The following is a 15,000-nucleotide window of genomic DNA, read 5'->3' as shown; positions in this document are numbered from 1 at the left end:
CAGGGAATCGCCGTGTTGAATATTCCCAGTTACGCAGGAGGAACCAACTTCTGGGGCGGAACTAAAGAGGATGATGTACGTTTGTGCAGTGACTTCCTGTGTATTTGTGTCCGTGAAATAAGGAAGTGTGTGTGTTTGTAATGAAATGTGTGCTTGTTTACAGACATTTATGGCGCCGTCGTTTGACGATAAGATCCTGGAGGTGGTGGCTGTGTTCGGCAGCATGCAGATGGCTGTTTCTAGAGTTATTAATCTACAGCATCACCGTATCGCACAGGTACACACACAAAGTAAAGACACGTGGTCACATGTACTGTGTTACTACTAAGACCAGCTTAAGTAGGTAGACACATATGATGATTTAAACAAAGTGTGTGTGTGTGTGTTCAGTGTCGAACAGTGAAGATCACTATTCTGGGAGATGAAGGCGTCCCTGTGCAGGTGGACGGGGAGGCGTGGATCCAACCGCCCGGATACATCCGGATCCTCCACAAGAACCGCACACAAACCCTCACCAGAGACCGGGTCAGTGCTGACGCACGGCATTATGGGAACTCGAGGTGAAGCTCTCGGAGAAGTGAAACGCTGCTCACATACGGCTGTTTTTTTCCCAGGCGTTCGAGAACACTCTGAAGTCGTGGGAGGACAAACAGAGAGGCGAGATTCCACGGCTTGTTTCCCAGCATGCATTGCAGCCAGAGATCGTCTCTGAAGAGGAGGCCACTCAGATCAGTTTGTTCGGACAGGCAGCCGGTGCACTGATACACAGGTACATAGATTTGAACTCATGTGATTATTTAAACGAAATGTACTTTATAGATCGAAGATGCATAAGATTGATCAGAAGTGAGTGTAAAGATCTCTATTTCAAATAAATCCTGTACTTTCTGTTCATCTGTGAATCCTGAAAAATAAAACATATCACAGTTTCCACAAATATATAAACTGTTTTCAACATTGATAATAATCAGAAATGTTTCTTGAGCAGTAAATCATCATATTATTCTGATTTCTGAAGATCATGTGACACTGAAGACTGGAGGAATGATGCTGAAAATACAGCGGAGCATCACAGAAATACATTACACTTTAACACAGATTCACACAGAAGACTGTTATTTCGAATTCAAAAAATATTTCACTATTTATACTGAACTTTTGATCAACTAAATGCATGCTTTTTTTTAAACATTAACAAATCTTCCAACCCCAAACTTCTGCAGACTAGTTTATATACTTTGCTGTATATACTTAACAAATATACAGTACAGATCAAAAGTTTGGAAACATTACTATTTTTAATGTTTTTGAAAGAAGTTTCTTCTGCTCATCAAGCTTGCATTTATTTGATCAAAAATACAGAAAAAACAGTAATATTGTGAAATATTATTACAACTTAAAATAATAGTTTTCTATTTGAATATACTTTTAAAAAAAAAATTTATTCCTGTGATGCAAAGCTGAATTTTCAGCATCATTCCTCCAGCTTCAGTGTCACATGTAACATCAGTCTATCACATGATCATTTAGAAATCATTCTAATATTCTGATTTATTATGAGTGTTGAAACAGTTCTGCTGTCTCATATATTTGATCAATAAAAGGTTAAAAAGAACTGCATTTATTCAAAATTTAAAAAAGAATTCTAATAATATATTTTCTTTACCATCACTTTTTATCAATTTAACACATCCTTGCTGAATAAAAGTATTGATTTTATTTAAAAAAAAGAAAGAAAAAAAAATTACTGACCCAAAAATAACTGACCAGTAGTGTATATTGTTATTACAAAATATTAATATTTTAAAAACATAGCTTATTTTTTTACTTTTTATTCATCAAAGTATCCTAAAAAAGTATCACATGTTCTGAAAAAATATTAAGCAGCAGAACTGTTTCCAACTTTGATAATGAATCATCATATTAGAATGATTTCTAAAGGATCATGTGATAATGATCCTAAAAATTCAGCTTTGCATCACAGAAATAAATGATAATTTAAAGTATAATACATTTAAAAACAATTATTTTAAATTGTAATAATATATCACAATATAAAATTTTCTGTATTTTTGATCAAATAAATGCAGGCTTGATGAGCAGAAGAAACTTCTTTCAAAAACATTAAAAATAGTAGCCGTATTTTCCGGACTATAAGTCGCACTTTTTTTCATAGTTTGGCTGGTCCTGCGACTTATAGTCAGGTGCGACTTATTTGTCAAAATTAATTTGACATGAACCAAAAGAAATGAACCAAGAGAAAACATTACCGTCTCCAGCCGGGAGAGGGCGCTCTGTGCTGCTCAGTTCTCCTGTAGCCTACACTGAAGACATAGAGCGCACTCTCGCGGCTGGAGACGGTAATGTTTTCTCTTGGTTCTTAGGTTCTAAATAAATGCGACTTATAGTCCAGTGCAACTTATATATGTTTTTATCCTCATCATGCCATATTTTTTGACTGATGCGACTTATACTCAGGTGCGACTTATAGTCCGAAAAATACGATAATGTTTCCAAACTTTGTTGTCTGTACTTTGTTTGGTCTGTACTGTATATATATATATGCATGTATCAGTCTAATATCCAGACATGCATGTTTGTGTGTTTAGTATCAGGGAAGCAGCACAGTCTCATCACACTATCGAGCAGGAATTGGCTCATGCAGTCAACGCCAGCTCTAAAGCCATGGATCTGGTGTACGCAAACTCCAAAAGCAGCGGGGTGAGGATTTATGACATCATAACTGCTGAACTGCTCTGGTTTGGTTCCTCGTGACATCTTTGACGTGTCTTTTGTGTGTGTGTGTGTGTGTGTGTGTAGGGTCTGACCTGTAATGTGGTGATGGAGATGGTCAGTAATGTCAAAGCTCTGCACAGTGAGACCCAGCTGCTGCTCGCGGGAAAGATGAGTCTGGTGAGTCGATCTCACAGAGATCTTATACAGTAAGAGAGAAAAATGATTAGGAGAAACTGGCTGTTAGAATCAGAGTCCTGCCTTTCAGTTTAAACTGCCAGCTGCCTTTTTTATAGATGGTAATTACTTGCATGTGCATGAATAGGAAATAGCTAAAACTTTGAAATAAAGCTGAAATAAATTAAATATAAATATTAGAAAAAAATATATAACTAAAATAAAATGTTTAAGGTGAAGTACTAAAAAAAAAAACTATCTTAGTCTGAAATAAAAATAAATACTAATAAAAAAAAAAACAAACGCATAACAAATGAAATAAAACCTGAAAATATGTGAAAATTATGTTGCTTTTCATCTTCCAGTTAATAATAATAATAATAATTTGATCAAAATAAAGTAAAAATATTAATTTGATTTAACTAAATACATTTATTAAAAAAATAAATAATACATAATTGAACTAACCTCAAGCATCAACTAAAACTAAAACCATTAATGATGTGGAGGGAGTGATGAATAAATAATATTCATCACTTGAAATTAAATAAACAATAACTGAAATAAAAGAAAATATAATATACAAGTATATTACTTATATATTAAACTGATTTCAGCTAGTTATAAACGTTTGAGTACCAAAATATCTAAAACTACCATTAAAAAACTGTAGATATTTTTTTAAACGTATAACAAGATTATAACAAAATTACTAAAACTTTAACTAAATTTGAAGTGCAACCAGAAAATATTATTAAAAAAATAAAAAATCTAAATGTTAATGAAAACTATAACTTGCATGTGCATGAATGGGAAATAGCTAAACCTCGTCATCATTTAAAAAAATAAAGCTGAGATAAATTAAATATAAATATTAGAGGAAAAAATATAACTGACATAAACTGTTTAAGGTGAAGTACTAAAATAATTTAAATCTGAAATAAAAATAAATAATATAAAAAAAACTAATCAAATGCATAAAGAAATTTACTTAAAATGAAATATAAAAATATTTTAAATAATGTTGCTTTTTATCTTCCAGTTAATAAAAAAAATACATAATTAAAAAAAAAGAATTTATAAATAGTTTGATTAAAATAAAAATTATTAATTTGATTTAACTAAATACATTTAAGAAAATAAATTAATACATAATTAAATAACACAACTAACCCGGGGTTATTAACTAAAACCATTAAAAAATTATTTTCATTACTTGAAATGAAAGAAACAGTAACTGAATCAAATCTAATATATTGCTTATATAATATACAAGTATATTAATTATATTTTAAACTGATTTCAGCTAGTTATAAATGTTAAAGTACCAAAAGTGAAATTTAAAGTGAAACCAGAACGTATATTTTAAAAGAATTACAAATCTAAATATGAACAAAAACTATAATAGTAGTGGTATTTAAATAACACTGCATCTAACAATACAGTACTTTAATTTTACATTTAATTTTACAGGTATCTTCCAGTTAATGAAAATAAGTGGCATTCAGTTAATACAAAATGATATAAAAATCAGTTATCATCAAAGACCAATCTGATTGGTCCACCCTAAAGTGTCATGTGACTATTGTAACTGTGTGCTGGATGATAAAGCACATGTGAGTGATGAGAATCATCAGTGTGTTTCCTGATCGTGTGTCTGCAGCAGCTGGATGCTCCTCAGAGAGATCATCTGAGCGCTGCGTTGAGTTCAGTCGCTCTGCAGTTACGCAGACTCACAGACATCAGCTGGATCAGTCAGCTCATCGAGCCGGCCGACGACGAGGTGCGTGGCGTCCAGCTGCTTTGGGGATGTTTCGGTGAGTGTGTTCCGGTTTTAAAGTGTGTTTGTGTGCAGGGTCAGCTGTCCGATTTCTCCAAGCGCACTCGTAGCGCTAAATTCCGCCTCGTGCCCAAATTCAAGAAAGACAAAAACAACAAAAACAAGGAGACGTGCGCCGCCCTCAACATGCCAGGTACGACCCGAGCTTTGACCTTTGACCTTTGACCTCGTGCATGAGTGTAACCCACGTGTGTGTTGTGTGAGCAGTGAATACGTGGGGTGTGGAGGAAGTGGGCGTCTGGCTGGAGATGCTCTGTCTGTCCGAGTATAAGGAGATCTTCATCAGACATGATATCAGAGGACCAGAGCTGCTTCAGCTGGAGAGGAGAGACCTGAAGGTAAATACACACACATTCAGAGTTCCCCAAGGGGTTAAAAAAACATGACAATAATAAATAAATAAATGTTGTTTACATAAACCATAAATCAATTTGGTTTAAAATAAAAGTAAATAACTGATTTAAATAATAAATAAATATTTTTTTAATTAAGAAGAATTAAATTTGAATTAAAAAGTATTCAGTTGATTTGATATATTGTAGAAAAAAAGCTGCTTTGCAACGATTTTTTTCGTGGAAAGCATTATAGAAATAAACTTGAATTTAAATTACGAAATTTATTTAAAACAAACAAATACACTTTTATATATATGTAAAAAAAATGTAAACATGAATAAATATATTTGAGTAAAATAAAAATAAATAATTGATTAAAATAAATTTTGTAAAAAAAAATATATTATTATAAATATTAATTTAATATAAATAAAGAAATCGATTAAAACAAATAAATACAATTTTACGATTTAAATAAGTCAGATTGAAACAGGGTTATTATAGTTAGCTAAACCTAGAGAAAAAAGAAAGAAAAGAAAGTTAATGACTTAAAAATAAAATAGAAATTAACTGAAATAAAGTACAAAAAAAAGTGTTTGGTTTAAATTGAAGTAGCAAAATAACAAACTAAATAAACTAAAACTTAAAAACGAATAAAAAAAGACAAAAACACACAATAAAATTCTTAAAGCAGAATTTCAAAAAATAAAATCTCGTTTAAAATATGATCAAAAACTGTGATAGTAAATGAATAACACTGCATTAATAGAGATATTAATATAATAATAGATAATAGACACTAAATATGTTTGAATTGCTGTTTTACACATATATAATAGTCATTTTTTACAGTATCCCTTGTGTGATGATGATCATATTTGATCTGTATACTATGTTGTGTACAGAGAAAATTGTGTACTGTTTGAGTTAAGAAATACAGACTTAAAGCATTGTGTGTGTGTGTGTGTGTGTGTGTGTGTGTGTGTGTGTGTGTGTGTGTCAGGATCTGGGAGTGACTAAAGTCGGTCATATGAAGCGGATCCTGCAGGGAATCAGGGATTTGAGTCGAAACAGCACAACCAGTGAAGCCTAGACACTCCACAGCCAATCAGATGCCTCGTTCGGACGTGACACAGCTTCACCCAGCCAATCAGATGCTCCGTCACGACTGGAAGCAGCCATACTCCGCCACTCGACCAATCACAGTGCCTTCTGTCCTCCACCTGTGTGACATCATCGCTTTGGGGGAAATATTTTACTTGATAGAAGGGGGAGATTTATCATGTAATATAGAATATATAATTGAAGAGCAAATTAGCATTCAGCAAACTCTTCGTTTAAAACCTAGTGAGCTGCCTTTCTGTCTACTGCCTTCTGAAAGATTTCCAGTCAGACTGATACAAAATACAACAGTGGGTCAAACACATTTAACTTGATGAATTTGGCTGATGCTTTTATCCAAAGTGCAATGCATAAAATAAAATAAAAATGTAAAATAGTAAATTATTAAAAGAAATAATATAAATATAAAATTGATTAAGGATGAGTTGTAATGTGCTAAGAATAATAGCCTGTGTCTCACACCTAAACATTTACTTTTATCAAAAGAAACTTACATTGCATTGAATGTATAAAATAAAATAAATTAAGGTAAGACCATTTTTTTAAAATACATAACAATTTTTAATTGTTTGATCAAAATAAAAAAAAGTTGAGCAAAACATTAAAAAAAATAAATTTATGCATTTGACAGACACTTCTATACAAAGTGAGTAGCATTGCGGCAATAGAATAAAATATAAATACAATTATAAAATTGATTAAAGATTAGTTGTAACGAACAAAAATAATGTCTCCCTCCACAATATTGACATCTCTGCCTTCAGCAGACAATTCTATCCAAAGCAGTCTGTTTTAATTCTATTTCACTGATTCACTCCAGCATTGAATGAATAATATTCATAATTTCTCTTCTTTGTCCATTTCATCATATGTGTGATTCTACCTTCAGATTTGGCTTAAAGAAAGGATGTTAAAAGTGTGTGATGCCTTAAAATGCTGTCTAAGTAGGGAGCTCACTAGGTTTGGGATGGAGAAAGTTTCATGAGACCTTTAAACATGTTGTTGTGACAATCAGCTGTATCGACCAATCAAACGCTCCGCTTTGCCCCGCTCTTCTTCCTGGATGCCTTATCCTTCCACCAGCCTTCTGAGCAATCACATATCAGTCTGAAACACACATCCATGATCTGATCTGGACCTGAGTGAAAGCATGAGTGGAGGTTCAGCCCCAGGATGCACTGCTTTCAGACCAAATGTGCGGTTTGGAGAAGTAAACGTTGATGAACGCCAGAGTTAAGCTCTATCTGCCGTATCTTACTGTGGAAGTCAGAAGTCGACAGAGATATGTATTTGTTGTAAAAGAGCATCGACAGCAGAGCATTTCAGTCTTAACCAGGCGTGATGTGACACAAGCCATCTCTTTTATGCAAATCCGATTCCAAAGTAGCCCCGCCCACAGTGAAATCTCATTGGTGGAAAATCTCCAGTCCTCATGAATATACATCAGTGGTTTTTAAGCAGACATTAAAATAAGCCAAAACAACTAAAAAAAACAATACTTTTCCAATTTTATTTCTCCTACTAAACAAGTATTTGACGAACAAATCTTGGAAACCCTGGAGAAGTCATAAAACTGTATGAGCATTTATATAATTATATACATAGACATTTTCTGTAGTTAAACCAAGCTCTAAAACTGTACATAGGTTTTACTTTCATGCATTTAATCCTAAGTGACTTGCATTGAATTCAAGGATAAAATGAAAAAGCAAATAAATATAAAAAATAAAGAGGTGACATAATTATTTTTAGTAAATTATAATAAATCATAAAATACCAAGCTCTAAATATTTGAAATTGTAATATATTTATGCAGTAAATCACAAAAAACCCTGTAAAAGTCATGCACAGTGGAGTCATAAAGTTTGAGAACCACTGCTATATATTAGAATTATTATGGACTTTTTTAACCTGTTTGGTTGAACTCATAGTTGTAAGTACGAGGCACTGTAAGCTGAACAAACTGAACTTCAGAAAGCTGTAACTCGAGCTAATCTGATTGTTGGAGTCTTTATCGCGGTCAGCAGCCCAGGTGTGGACAGACGCTGGAGCTCGTTTACTCGTGTCTGGTTTGGACACCACATGAAATACTGTTTCAAAAGCCGTACAAACTTACAAAGTCACGGTCGCCTTGACAACAGATAGAAATGTTTTCTATTGTGTTTCTAAATGCTTTTTTATAAACTCTTCTGGGATTGAACACCGACTGTGTCCGAGACAAACACTGACTTTACCCTTTAACTGCTTTACACACTTCATTTGTGTGTGTGTGTGTGTTTGAGTCTGTGTGTGTGTGTTTCTCTCTCCTTCACATCTGGTCTTAATCAGACTCGTATCATGTCATTTTGGACTCCATGGGCGTCCATTCTCTCTGACTGTTAAATATTTATTTTATTGTTAAGTTATAACTTACATCCATGTGACACGGTCCATCTCTGATTTTCGTTTTAGTATATTTTTTATTTTTTGTAAATAGGCCTTCACTAAGATTGTAAATAACTAGTACAGTGAAAGCGTCTGTATTAAAACAAGCTCTGTGTATCTCTGAACTGCTGTCTTGTGTGTCACATATTTTAGTTATTTTTTACTAAACAGAAGCCGAGTAATAAATTACATTACATTGTGTCATTGTGCTGTACAAATATTTTTACTTTTATGATTACAAAGTGTATATAATGGTATATTAACTATAATTTGCAGTAATTCTACATTGTACAGTGTCAATTTACTGTACGTATATTTTTATTCTATATTTTAAACAACTTTTATAACGGTCATTTAAAAGCAATTTAATATAAATACTTTATAAAGTAATTTATCTTACCTATTATATTAATTGTTTTTTTAATAAAATAGAATAGTAATTTTTAACCAATTATAATCGTTTTACTAGCAATGTATTAATAGTATATTACATTGAATAGTGTCATACCGTACATATATTTACATTTTATTACAATACATTTTAGAAGAGTGATTTAAGTTAAGCAGGTTTGGAGGATATTTTTTTTTTTTTTACATAAATATTTACATAAAATTGGAACAGTATGTAAAAATTCACTTTTTTTCATTTAGAAAAATTAATGGAGAATGTGCCATTAAGTGGAAGATTTCTGCCGCCTGGTGGAAAACGAACACTTAAAGGGATAGTTCCCCCAAAAATAAAAAATGAACCCATAATTTACTCTCCCTCAAGCCATCCTCTTTCAAACGAAAACAATCTGAGTTATATTGAATAATGTCCAGGCTAATCAATGCTTTATAATGAGAGTGGATAGTAGCAGAAACTTTCAAATCCCAAAAATTGCACCCATTCATTATAAAATAAGTTAATAAAAGCCTTCTGAAGTGAAGCGATGCGTTTAAGAAGAATGTCATATACACCTAGGATGCCTTGAGGGTAAATAGCCGCATTTCCATTACACGCCTCTCAGGAACAACGTCATGCAACCCCATCATCTCACCAACAAAGAGAAGTTATCAGAAAACTAAGAAGAAATAAGTCACTGGAACATGCGTGATCACACACGAACACGATAAAAGCGGCCGTTTGTTTGCATGCTTTGTTAAATATTCAAATTCAAAAGCATCGATGTTTTACTATAGAATAAGTGATACATTGATCATACTGAATTAATTTACCAGGACTCAAAATTAATCACACAGAAATACTTATTTATATTTTATTTCTTTATTTTTAACGCTTAAGAAAATAGCCTGCTTATTCAGTCGAGTCTGTCTCTGTTCATTTGTAGCCACAGTTGCCTAAAAGTCACATTTAGAATGAATGATAATATCTCTATTTTTATAAAAGCTCCCGAACAAAAAAACATTATTATATTTTTATGATAGGCAACATGGAGCTAAACTCCCGAGACTAGACTTATGACAGATAATATAAGTTACTAAATAAATACACGATTGTGATAGAGAATAAGAAGCTGATGTCTGATTTCTTCAAACGGTCACATTTACAATGTTTAGCCTATTATGGTAATGTTAATGTGTATCACCCGAGGAAACCCCGGCGAGGCACGATCAAGCCCCGGAAGTGACAGTGGAAACGCGACTGGCCCTAGCACGCACTAGCACGCCCGGTTTAAGCTCGACAGTCGAAACGCGAATCATTTTTTTTTATTTTTGGGTGAACTAACCCTTTAAATTTATAAGGATATGATATTACCGCTATGACCAGTAGATGGCGGCAGAGGATCACTCATTAATTTATGCAATGCTTAACAAAAAAATCTAAATAAATACTATCAGTATCCCTATCATTATCAGCAAATGTATTTTTCAATGGTGCTTTGGATCCACGTCTGTTGTTTTGAATGAGATTTGTAAAAAATATTTAAAGCTTGAATGTGAATAAAAAAGAAAAAAAAAGTAGCTGCGTTGGCCGGGAATCGAACCCGGGTCAACTGCTTGGAAGGCAGCTATGCTAACCACTATACCACCAACGCTTAGCGATACGGAAATATCCTCAATAATTTTTAAATGAAACTGAAACAGGTATACTTGCATTATAAAGTGTCTTTGTGTTGCTTTGTGGGTATAATAACAGCTACCCGCATATGCAATTCCATATTAAATTATATTAAACATAATTTCGTCAATTTCATCCTCAGTTACGTTCAGTTAGCATTAGCTTGTTAGCTGTTGCTGCATTTCAACACACGCTTTCAAACAGCGCCTCTCTTCGATCTGCTGATTAAGTCTCTTAACTTTTACAAATCCAGCATTAGACCTTTGTTACTATCTGTGTTATTATATTGATTTCTTTTAGCGTTTGTCTGCGAGTACACGTGTGTGATTTGATCAGAGTGTCGGTGTTTATTTTTGTGGTTTGTCAGAAGCTAACAGACTGTTGACCTCTGCTTCAGAAATGGATTTATTTGATGATCTTCCGGAACCTACAAATGATCCAGGTGGTTTAATTCACACCAATAATGTAATAATAATCATCTTGCACGTGTGAATTAGTGATTTAGATGCAGATCTACACTAGCACTAGTCTGACTTCAGTATTACCAACCCAAGCGTATGCAAAAATAAACAATAGTGCGCTAATTAAATGACTAACGTGTTAACTTAATGTCTGTCTTATATATGCATGCAAGCATGTCACTCGTTTTGAAAATATGTACTGCAAAATGCGTTTAAATGCGAGTGCATGTCAATATTTCTGTCAGGCTCAGAAATGCTGTACCTCCGTTTTGAAAGCAGCCTGTAGTTATTGATGCAGATGCATGTGAAGTGATTAAACAGATCTCTCTCTTGGTGTTAAGTATAATATGAGGTTTAACTGAGCAGGTCCTGTGAAAGCCAAGAAGCCGGAGGAAGAGGAACGAGGAGAGAAGAGGAAGAGGGACGTAAGCTCGCAGGACACAGAGGTGGAGGACAAGAAACAAGAGGAAAAGAAAGTTTGTAAAGGTTTTCAGCTTTTGCACACACGTTGTGTTGCTGACAGAGAGTGTGATCGGTGTGTGTGTGTGAGAGAGAGAGAGAGGGGGGGGAGGGAAGATCTGTGATGATCTCGGTCTCTGTCTCAGCAGATCTCCCGAAGCTGATGGGTTTTGTGTCAGCGAGACGTGGCGAACGAGAGGAGATGCAAGATGCACACGTCCTGCTTCCAGAGCTGACAGCCACCAACCTCCCCTCTCAAGTGTGAGTGATCTGTCTATCTGTCTGTCAGTCATCCATCCATCCATCCATCTTCCATCCATCTTTCATCCCTCCATCTTTCATCCATCATCCATCCGTCTTCCATCCATTTATCATCCGTCTATCTTCCATCCATCCATCTATCATACATCCATCCATCCATCCATCCATCCATCTTCCATCTATCCATCTTCCATTTATCATCCATCCATCCATCCATCTCTCTATCATCCATCCATCCATCTTCCATCCATCCATCTTCCATCCATCTTCCATCTATCCATCTATCATCCATCCATCCATCTTTCCATCTTCCATCTATCATCCATCCATCCATCCATCCATCCATCTATCCATCTTCCATCCATCCATCCATCCATCTCTCTATCTCTGTGTGTGTGCAGTTCTCGTCTGTCGTACTTCGCAGTGTTTGATGGTCACGGTGGAGCTCGAGCCTCACAGTTTGCTGCTGAGAATCTCCATCAGACGCTGCTCAGCAAATTTCCTAAAGGTAAATGCAATCTGCGCTGATCCTCATCATCACACTCAAAGCTTCATTAACGGGTTGTACCCATAATGCATCATTATTTGTAGGTGACGTGGAGAACTTGGAGAAGCTGGTAAGGAAGTGCCTGCTGGACACCTTTCGTCAGACAGATGAGGATTTCCTGAAGAAAGCCTCCAGCCAGTGAGTTCTGCTTCTCTTGGTACGGCTGGATATGAAAGAAGCACCTGAGAGCAAGAGCACACTGTGTGTGTGTGTGTGTGTGTGTGTGTTTGCAGGAAGCCCGCGTGGAAGGATGGCTCCACAGCCACATGCATGCTGGTGGTTGATGATGTCCTGTATGTGGCAAACCTAGGAGACAGTAGAGTAAGTCTGAACAATAAAATTTAACTGATTTCTATTCAAATGTTATGCCTCTTAAATGAATATAGATCACCCAAAATGAAAATATATTCATCTGAGATCAGGATGAATTTGTTTCTTCTGACGGCACCCATTCACTGCAGAGCATCCATTGATGAGACACTGATGCAATGCTACATTTCTCCAAACTTGATGAAGAAACAAACTCATCCAGGATGACCTGAGAGTGAACGTGACTTTTCAGTGAACGTTCATTTTTGGCCGAACTATTTCTTTAAACATCAAATTTGATTATACTTCTTCGGATTTCAGTGATACCACAATGCAAAACATCGTACTATTTTTGTGTGTGCATCAGGCAGTGCTGTGTCGTTTGGAGCAGGCTGAGGATTCTGGGAAGAGGAAGTGTGTGACTCTGGCTCTCAGTAAAGAGCACAACCCCACCATATACGAGGAGCGCATGAGGATTCAGAGAGCGGGCGGCTCGGTCAGGTGTGTGTGTGTGTGTGTGTGTGCGTGTGGGATGCGGGTCAGGGGTGATGTAACCGGGTGTGTGTTCGCAGGGACGGCCGCGTGCTGGGAGTGCTGGAAGTGTCTCGCTCCATCGGTGACGGTCAGTATAAACGCTGCGGAGTGATTTCCACTCCAGACCTGCGGCGCTGTCAGCTCAGTCGACATGACAAGTGCGTTTAACACACAAACACAGCAGTTATTCTCACTCTCATGTGTTTCAAAGCTTGTTTTGAAGGATTTAGTATTGTCTGTGTGTGTGTGCGTGTGTGTGTGTGTGTGTGTTTAGGTTTGTTCTCTTGGCATGCGATGGGCTTTTTAAAGTGTTTTCTGCAGACGAGGCCCTACAGTTCGTCCTCAATATTCTAGAGGTGTGTATTTTAATGCACTCATATTTTCTGTGTGTGTTAATATTTCTATGGGCCAGGATTATTAAATTGAACTTAGTTACTTAAAAAAAAAAGTTACTTAATTTTAAATTAAATAAAATATAGAAAACTCTATTAGTATGATAGATAATATTGTCATTTACTATAACCTGAGGTACAAAAGTAAGAAAACCATTTTTTTATATATATAAAAACTATATAGACATACATATTTTAAAAATAAAAATAAACACTATAATATATATTTATTTTTTAAATTCAGAATATTAATAAAAATTTAAATAGTATCTTGATACTAAAATGCTTTGTGTATTGTATGTTAAATGTTTTTATTTTTTTAGAATGAAGCTGTGGAGCTGAAGGAGGGGCAGAGCGAGGGGGCGGGGCGATTTGAGGCCGCTTGTCAGCGATTGGCCAGTGAGGCAGTGAGGCGGGGCAGTGCAGACAACGTCACTGTCATTCTGGTCTCTATTGAGTTCTGAAATCATCACACACACACACACACACACACACACACTTCCGTTCAGAATCTTTTCTGTCACACACACACACACACACAGATACACGTGAATGCATGAGTTGAAAAGATTGAAACTGTGGTTTATTATTGAGACGTCTGAATTATTTTATTTTTTTTCCAAAGCAGGACTTTCGAAAACACTGTGTCAGATTCTAGTACTTGTGCTGTTTAAAATCAGATACTAAATAATAAACTTTTCTACGGTCTCCCAGTATCCGTGTCCTCTCTGTGTATGTGCCAGTGTGTTTGTCAGTGGATAGTTTCATTGTATTTTAAGAGTCAATGTGCACTGATTGTTTACAACATCAGAAATATCAAACCTACTGATACACATTTGAAAGAGCTTTATTTAGTATTTTTGAGCTTTAGTATTTAATTTAGATAGCAATATTGTGTTAATATAAGTAATTACAGTATTTTTTTAATGATTTTTAGTGCACATTTGTGATTTTCAGTTTATTTCATTTTTCTTTATCTGATTCTGTTTTAGTTTAATTTTTTTTATTTTAGGGTTTATTGTATTTTAAATGCAATTTTATTTTTTATTTTTTAATTTAGCTGTTGTTTTATTTTTGTTTTATTTAATTTTATTAGATTTTTCTTTTTATTTTACTGTATTTTATTTTTGTTATTTTATTTTGTTTTATTTCTTCTATTTTATTCTATTTTAGATTTAATTTTATTTGTAGTTATTTGTTTTTTAATTTAATTCTATTTTATTTGTAGTTTATTTCTTTTCTTTTATTCTATTTTAGATTTTATTTATTATTTTAATATTATAATTAATGCATTTATTTTGAAAATGCAAATCCACATACAGCTACATAAAGTACATTAAACAA

The 15,000-nt window shown here is 34.5% G+C and overlaps 2 protein-coding genes and 1 non-coding gene across 7 annotated transcripts in view; 2 read left to right on the top strand and 1 right to left on the bottom strand.

The window, feature by feature from the left end:
• The window catches only part of LOC132123355 (diacylglycerol kinase delta-like), a 32,536-nt gene extending 26,160 nt beyond the window's left edge, over positions 1-6,376 (top strand). Inside the window, exons 21-30 of the mRNA XM_059533920.1 lie at positions 1-75; positions 164-277; positions 391-525; positions 615-769; positions 2,610-2,721; positions 2,821-2,913; positions 4,574-4,693; positions 4,766-4,883; positions 4,958-5,088; positions 6,089-6,376. The exon at positions 1-75 is cut by the window's left edge and continues 33 nt beyond it. Of these exons, the coding sequence (XP_059389903.1) occupies positions 1-75; positions 164-277; positions 391-525; positions 615-769; positions 2,610-2,721; positions 2,821-2,913; positions 4,574-4,693; positions 4,766-4,883; positions 4,958-5,088; positions 6,089-6,178 (1,143 nt within the window). The 3' untranslated portion in view covers positions 6,179-6,376. The remainder of the gene's footprint in view (positions 76-163; positions 278-390; positions 526-614; positions 770-2,609; positions 2,722-2,820; positions 2,914-4,573; positions 4,694-4,765; positions 4,884-4,957; positions 5,089-6,088) is intronic.
• A 4,222-nt stretch (positions 6,377-10,598) lies between these two features.
• On the bottom strand, positions 10,599-10,670 carry trnag-ucc (transfer RNA glycine (anticodon UCC)). The gene has a single exon. It is a non-coding gene; the product is annotated as a tRNA-Gly (tRNA).
• ilkap (integrin-linked kinase-associated serine/threonine phosphatase) lies at positions 10,661-14,362 on the top strand. Of its 5 annotated transcripts, none has more exons than XM_059533700.1 (11): positions 10,661-10,719; positions 11,061-11,135; positions 11,521-11,640; positions 11,760-11,874; positions 12,276-12,382; positions 12,466-12,559; positions 12,655-12,742; positions 13,098-13,231; positions 13,303-13,422; positions 13,539-13,620; positions 13,980-14,362. In XM_059533700.1, the coding sequence occupies exons 2-11, from the start codon at positions 11,093-11,095 to the stop codon at positions 14,118-14,120; spliced, it is 1,044 nt and encodes a 347-aa protein (XP_059389683.1). In that variant the 5' UTR covers positions 10,661-10,719; positions 11,061-11,092; the 3' UTR covers positions 14,121-14,362. The 5 variants fall into 5 exon arrangements, with proteins under 5 accessions (XP_059389683.1, XP_059389684.1, XP_059389685.1 ...); XM_059533701.1 differs by lacking the exon at positions 10,661-10,719 and adding an exon at positions 10,735-10,922; XM_059533702.1 differs by lacking the exon at positions 10,661-10,719 and having other exon boundaries at positions 10,736-11,135; positions 11,763-11,874.
• Positions 14,363-15,000: the final 638 nt, after the last annotated feature.

Source organism: Carassius carassius, chromosome 41 (genome assembly GCF_963082965.1).
Source record: "Carassius carassius chromosome 41, fCarCar2.1, whole genome shotgun sequence".
NCBI classification, from domain to species: Eukaryota; Metazoa; Chordata; class Actinopteri; order Cypriniformes; family Cyprinidae; genus Carassius; species Carassius carassius.
The sequence above is the reverse complement of the archived record's forward strand: the minus strand, read 5'-3'. Positions and strand labels throughout refer to the sequence as shown.